This window comes from Terrapene carolina, unplaced genomic scaffold (assembly GCF_002925995.2).
Source record: "Terrapene carolina triunguis isolate 2854851 unplaced genomic scaffold, T_m_triunguis-2.0 Scaffold33911, whole genome shotgun sequence".
Lineage (NCBI taxonomy): Eukaryota > Metazoa > Chordata > Testudines > Emydidae > Terrapene > Terrapene triunguis.
In genome coordinates this window covers 13736330-13743432 of record NW_020698262.1, presented here as the reverse complement: position 1 = coordinate 13743432, position 7103 = coordinate 13736330, and the positions used below count along the sequence as shown (strand labels likewise).

The following is a 7103-nucleotide window of genomic DNA, read 5'->3' as shown; positions in this document are numbered from 1 at the left end:
GACAGGACCCTGGGCTGGCTGGACCTTTGGTCTGACCCAATGTGGCCGTTCTGAGGTTCAGGCTGGCAGGGGACTGAGTCCTGGGGGGAGCCACCCCAAGGGGCAGTACTGGTCCTGCACGAGCCACCCACCCATCCGGAGCAGCAGCCCTTCTCCCAGCTATGGAGCCTCCCTGGGAGGCTCTGCTGTGCTGAGCCCTGGGGCGCCAGGAGCACCCTGCCGAGCTACGGGGCGCAGGCAGCCGGAGCAGGAGCCTTGGAAGAAGGGGGCAGCTTGGAACCCCTGGGGTCTCTGTCCTCACTCTGTCCTTGGCAGGGACGGAGCCAAGCGCAGGGCACAGTGCCCTTCTCCAGCGGCCCTGTGTGAGGGCAGCTGGCTTGGTGCCCGGGGCTGTGGGAACACCCTCTCCGGCGGGGGCTGGGGGAATAGTCATTCACCCTCTCCGGCGAGGGCTGGGGGAGTAGCCATTCACCCTCTCCGGCGTGGGCTGCCTGGCCCTGTGTCAGCTCAGCAGTGCTGGGTCGGCCCAGGGCATGGATCAGAAACCCCCTGAACCCCACAGGCCAAAGTGGTGTGAGTCAGTGGGTGCCACGCCCACCCGGAGCTCACCAGAGCAGGCCCGACCCCTGTGGCTAATGAAGGACGAGGTGCTGGGTGAGGCAGGGAGGGAGTCAACCAGGCTTGTTGCAGCAGAGGAAGAGGGACTCGGGCCAGCCCGTTACCGCTCGTCCGGCTGGAGGTGCAGCCAGGGCCGGCTCCAGGGTTTTGGCCGCCCCAAGCAGCCAAACAAAACAAAAACAAAAAAGCCGCAATGGCGATCGCGATCTGCGGCGGCAATTCGGCGGGAGGTCGTTCGCTCCGAGTGGGAGTGAGGGACCGTCCGCCGAATGGCCGCCGAACAGCTGGACGTGCCGCCCCTCTACGAAGTGGCCGCCCCAAGCTCCTGCTTGGTAAGCTGGTGCCTGGAGCCGGCCCTGGGTGCAGGGCCAAGGCCGAGCTCGGTCCCAATGCAGCCACTGCTTTCGTGTCCACTCTGTGCCCCTCAGCTGGGAGCCCCATGCCCAGGGGAGCGAGGTCCCGGAGGAACGTGGGGGTGAGGAGCAGGCTGAGGTTAGTGACCTCCTGGTGCCCGCGTCAGAGCTCGTGTGTGTGCATTTCCCCGGCGAGCTGCTGCGGGGGCAGAGCACATGGTGGGGCCCCATGGACTCCCTTGCAGGTGCCCCCTCCTGGGGCTGGGGAACTGTGCCAAACCTCATGGCTTTTCCTTCTAGCCGTCACACACCCGGGGCCTGTCCAGGGGGCAGCAAGAACTGGTCACTCTCAGGGCCCGGGGGGCCAAGGCCCCGAGGCAGTAAGTAAACGAGTGTGAGAGCAACGTAGGCCGGCCTGGCGCCTGCTCCCCTGGGCCCTGCATTGCACCCTGGGTGGAGGGGTCCAGCTCAGAGCTGAGGCCAGGCCCACAGCTGAGAGGGTGGGTCACTGCTAGGGGAGGGATGCTGGGCCTGGGAAGGCAGCAGATCTCAGCTGGAGCTCTGCCTTGGGGCCTGAGGAGCTGGCGGAGGGGGTGGGGTGGGGTGTTGACAGCCATTGGGACAGCAGTGACCCCAGGCAGACACCCTCCGCCTCCATAGCATCAGCCTGACCAGATCCTCTGCAGCTGGTCATGTGCCTTCCCCTAACGCCACCCGCGTGGGCTGGGCGTGTCCTCACGACAGAGCCGCCGGGGGCTGGAGAGCTCCTCTCTGGGCTGAGGCACTGGCGCAGCCTTGTCCATGGCATTGGCGCTGGCCCCTTTCTCCAGGCTGCGGGGAGTGGGGCTGGCAGCTGAGAGCCAGCCGCCGGCTAGTGGTGAAATGCTTCCCCCCCCCCCGCCAGCCCTGCCCCCCGTGCTCGGTGTGGTGGGGAGGGCTCAGCGCAGGGGCAGTGGGTAGAGCGAGCTGGCAGAGCAGCCAGGCACTGGCGAAGGTGATGAGGATTCAGAACGAGCCGTCCTTAAGGCTGGGGAGTAGCTGGGGAGCGGCTTGCTACCCCTCCTGCCATTCTTCCAGAGCACTTCAATAGCCACAGAGCCCCCAGGCTAGCTCAGCCCCCCCACCCAGCCCCCAGCCAGGGCACTGCCTCATTCTGGCCTGGAGCAGCCCCTGCTCTTCTAGGCCTGCGCTGTGGTGCCCCTCGCCCCCATGCCCGAGCTGCATCCCTTCGCTAGGCCTGGCAGGGACTTCCCACGCAGGAGCAGACTCCTGCTGGCGCAGTGACATGGGACAGTGTTTGTACAAATAACGTTTATTAAAACATGCAAAACCACGAGACATCTAGTGGGAGCAGAGAGCCAGGCAGACAATGTGCCCAGCCTTGAGGCTGGGGCAGGAGGCCTGGTGCCAACTGGAGCACGTGACTTTTCAGAGCTTCGCTGTGATGGAGAAACCAACAACAGGGTCCGGGGCCCAGGGCTGCACGTCTCGCGAGCACCCCGAGCTCCCCGCTCTAGGGATGGGACACAGCACAGGGCCTGGCCGCTCGGAAGGGCGTGCGGAGGAGAGAGCAGCGTGGAAAGGGCCTGATAAAATCGCAGCCTCTGAGCGGTGGAGGGGACGTAGGGCAGGCTGTGGAGGGCAGGCCACTCGCTGGCTGGAAGGACGGACCTGCCCCGCTAGGCATGACTCACCAGAGCAGGCAACTGGCTGGAGAAGGAGCTGAAATGTGGGGCTTGCCCTATGGCTGCAGGGTGCTCGGGGCTGGCTTCCTCCTCCGCTGGGGCCACGGCTGCTCCTCCCAGACCTGCCTGCTGCCCCAGCCTGAATTCCTGCCAGCCACAGCAGCTGCTCGTTCCTCGCCGAGCCCGGCCCTTCCTCCGCTGGGCCCGGGAGGAGAGAAAGGGGCTTAGAGAGAAAAGGATCCTGGGTCCCCAGCAGGGAAAGGAGGCATCAGCTGCTCTCGCTAGGCGGTGAGCAAGAGTCATGTGGTGCTGTCCGTGCCGGCGGCTCCGCTCAGAGTCGAGTCCCAGCTGAGCCCACCCATCCCGGCCGGGGACCGGAGCACGGGGCAGACGTACCCAGGAGCCCTGTACAAGGGAGCAGGGGGGGCTAAGAGCGGACACAGCTCGAGAGGGCTTCGCAAAGGCCTCAGATCTTCCCTTCTAGGGTCAGGGTCTTCAGGTCGGCTGGCGAGCGGGCACACAGCACGGCGTGGGAGACGCTCCCCTTCTCGACCAGGGAGGCCACTGCCTCGCCCACCTCCAGGTGACTCACGTAGCCGGGGCGCAAACGCTCCGGGGTCGCCACCCCCATGTCAATCTTCACCTGCAGGGGAAAGCGGAGCCAGTTACGCCCAGGCCGTCCACCACCGGCTGGCCAGGAGGGGGTGCCCTCACCCTGGAGCAAGTGGAGCAGAGTCCCTCGCCCGCGTTAATACCCCCAAACCTGCCCCAGCTGCAAGGGGCCCCGTGTTACTTGTATCCTGGAGCAGGACCCCACGAAGCCAGGCGCTGGCCAGACACATGGAGGGGCCTGGGCTGCCCAAAGGGGCTGTCGAGCAGCAGCTCCTGTGAGCAGCAGCTCCGGGCGCTTTTGCTGACCTACATGAGACGCTAGCACCAGGTCAGCAGGGGGGCCAGGCCTCGCTGGGCTCTGCCCCAGCGAGTGCCCCTCCGCCCCACCCACCCCGGCCAGGGGGCACTGACCTCGTTCAGCTTGCAGGGCACGTCTGGGTACTCCTCCCGGACCACCTGGCAGAAGGCCAGTGCGCCCGCGGCCCCCAGCGTCAGGAACCCTGTGCCTGGCATGAGGAGACGCTCGCCAGCCCCTCCTGGAACAGAGAGGGATAGGGCGGGGGATGCACGCAAGGACTCACCAGCACCCCACAGCCGCACGCATGGCAGCCCCTGCTGGCCCAGTGGGCGGCGAGGGTGCTGGCAGAGCAGGGGACGGGATCTCCTCCCCTCACCTGTGATGAAGGTGTAGGAGCCGCTGGGGTTCTCCTGGACCAGAGGGAAGAACGCTTTCCAGGACGTAAAAGTGCTCAGCAGCAGCGTTTCCAGGACCTGGGAGGGGGGGACACGACTGTGTTCTTTCCTGCAGCGGCATCCCACCCCCCCGTCCCCATCACCCCCCCGCTGCAGGCTGCTGATCTGGGCATCCCGAGACAAGGCCCTGGGCCAACAGGGCCTGGCTGCTGCCCCGGGGACGGCCGCCCTTTGGAGACAGCACAGCACGCCGCTAACCCAACTCTGGGTAAGCCAGTCCTCAGCCCTGTCCTGGGACGGAGCTTGGGGGGCGGCTGTTCCCTCCCCCAGGGGCCGAGCCGCTTGTCTCCACGGCGCTCCCAGCAGCTCCTTGCACAGGGTGGCACTCCCTGGCTGCGGTTTCACAAGAGCACAGTGGAGTCTAGATCCCAGCCTACCTCCCTCAGTATCCCCGCTGGCCCTCCCTACAGACTCACTGCCGCCTCCTCCCCAGAGCAGCTGCATCATCTGCCCACACCCACCCGCTGAAGCTCCTGCAGCGTCTGAGTGTGGGGGGGCCCTCCCTGCCACCAGCTGAAGCCCAGCGACGACACCACGTCCGTGATCTTCCCAACACTCTTCAGCAGGGCTTCCTTGGCGGCTTCCGCTCCCTCCTCGGACCCTGGAAGGATTTCAGCAGTGAGTGAGTGCCCGGCACTGGGCCCAGCCCTGCGCCCGCATGGGGCAAAGAGAACGGCCTGAGGGCGGAACCCAGCCCTGCCCTCGCTGCAGAGGGCTCCACGCAGGAGGGTCCTGGCCGATTACGTGTCTCTCTCTCTGGACGATGTGCCTTGCCCGCTGGGGAGCGAGTCTGACCAGAAGCCCTGGAGTGGGGGGAAGCCCAGACTGCCCACTGGGCCTTGCTCGGGCATAACTAGCCTGAGTGGAGCTGGCTGCAGCAACATGCTCTTCTAGCACGGAGCTCCCAACATGCGACAGAGGCCAGCTGGCTTGGACACTCCTCTGGGGCTCTTGTCCTCTCCTCCAGTGGGGGAAGCCCTGGAATAAGGGGCTCCCTGGAGGGACAGCCTGACACCAAGTGTCTCCCCTGGGCACTATCAGCCCCACAGCTCCTCGGCCAGCGTCCCTGGGAATCCTGCTGGCAGAGCTGTGGGCTGGGCCCGGCCACGGGCCTTACCCACGTCCCCAATGAGTGTGTGCAGACGGTCACGGGTCGACGCCGGCACAAAGCTTTGCAGTTTCTCCAGCCTGGCTCCATCACGGGAGATGACAGCGACTCGGAAACCTGTGGGCGAGAGGGTGTCGGGGAGACGCAGCCCGAAGCGTCCTGCAGCCGGCTGGAAGGGAACTCGCGAGCACGGCCCCTTGGTCCCCAGCACACAGAGCCTCTGCCCAGGGCTTCCTGGGTCCTCGCACACCAGCATTGTCCTGTTAGCAGGGAGGGGTCATGGCTTGTCCCCTGGGTGGCCCTGGGACCAGGCCTGGGGTGGCAGCGCAGCTTGTGCTGGTGAGTGAGGGAGTCTCCGGAAGCAGGGACAGTGCCCTGGGCTAGGGAGGGAGGGAGACGCTCCAGGCCTCCATTCCCTGCTCTGCCACAGGGAATCTCCGTCTCCCAGCTGAGGAGGGGGGTGATACTGACGCTCCTCCCTGTAGCAGCTCATCAGGAGAGCTGGGGTGAGGGCAAGCTGCTGTGTGCTCCAGGCTAGCACAGGGGCTGGGGGAGGTGATGGAAGGAGCCTTGGTAAAGCCAGACCCTTCGCCTTCCCCTCTTGCAAGGGAGCTGCTCTCCCTGTCTCGTGACCCGCCCAGCACCCGGCCTTGCGCACACAATGCCATGTCACGGGGCCTCGGTGGGGACAGGGAGCTGCACCAGATCTCCTCCTTCACCACAGCTCTGTGCAACACGTGCAAACGCGGCTGTGCCAGCGCCACGCTGCTCCCACCAACCCCCACCGCAGGCGTCTGGGTGCTCGGCTGGGTGTGGCGCTGTCGGGAGAAAACACCAGAGTCATCTCTCTCTCCCCCATTTCTGCTTGTCTCAGCACGTGGCTCTCCCTTCAAACACAGGGCTGGAAGCAGAGCCGTTCATCGGGGCATCGCACCCATACAGAGCAACAGCTCTGCCCACGCTGGGCCCCAGCGCCAGCCACCTCCTGCCCATAGGTCTGGGTGGAGCCTTCTACACATAAAACTAACCCCCGGCTGGAGGGTGCTGGCGTCCTAGAGAGATTTGGGGCAAATGGCACCAGAGCCAGGCTGCCGTGGGGTGAGAGCTGGGGACTTGGGACCGCCGGGGGGCAGCAGGTCAGGCTGGTACCTCTGAAAGGGAGTGGTCCTGATTTCTGCCCCAATCTGGCTTCCCAGGGCACGTACCCTACGCAACAGCAGAAACAGACGGCTGGCGCCAGGGGGCGGACGAGATGGAGCTCTGCTGCCTAGGACTCAGGAACGTGGATGCCAGGCAGCGAGAGGCAGAGCCAGGCGCCAGCCAGGCAGAGAGGAGGCGCAGCATACAGGTGCAGGGGGCACCGGAGCGCCGAGGGCAGGCAAGCCGCCCAGCACTGTGCCATCGCTGGCAGAATTCGCACAGGCAGCTCTGCCAGGGCACTCGCCCCTCCTGCACGGTCGTGGCTGAGCTGGGAGCAGTGCGTGCCCCAGCCGGCCCATGCCCTTTGCTCGCTAGGGTGGGCAGGCGAGAAAGGCTGGGCTGAGCAACACATCGGGGCAGCAGGCACCCACAGCGGGTTTCCCCTCACTCACGGGCGAGGTCCTGTCCCCCCCAGCAGGGTGCTCTCAGCTCAGCTCCACCCCAGAGTCAGCCGGCTGCCTGGCTGGGACACAGCAGCTTTTTGGCCCTGTTGCTGCCCCAGATCTAAGGGTCTGCAATCATCCAGGAGCTGGCAGGGGCTGGTCTCAGTAGGAAGGGACCCGGTGTCACAGCCAGGGCAAAGCCCACGCTGCACCTGCCAGCTCGTATGTGGCTGTGGTTAGAAAACAAATCAACCAACTCCCCGTCGTCACCTCTGCCAAACGCCCCACTCAGCCGGCTGCCCTTACCTCTCTCCAGCAGTGACTTCACTATCCCGGATCCCACCGCGCCAGCCCCTCCAAGCACCACGACCACTCTGTCCGAGGCAGACAT

At 65.9% G+C, this 7103-nt stretch overlaps 1 protein-coding gene across 1 annotated transcript; it reads right to left on the bottom strand.

Annotated features, from left to right (window-relative positions):
• Positions 1–3122: 3122 nt before the first annotated feature.
• On the bottom strand, positions 3123–7103 carry LOC113409611. Its single transcript, XM_026663738.1, has 7 exons — positions 7019–7103; positions 5139–5246; positions 4487–4622; positions 4220–4223; positions 3943–4039; positions 3680–3804; positions 3123–3299 (listed from the first exon to the last, which is right to left on the bottom strand). The coding sequence occupies exons 1-7, from the start codon at positions 7101–7103 to the stop codon at positions 3123–3125; spliced, it is 732 nt and encodes a 243-aa protein (XP_026519523.1).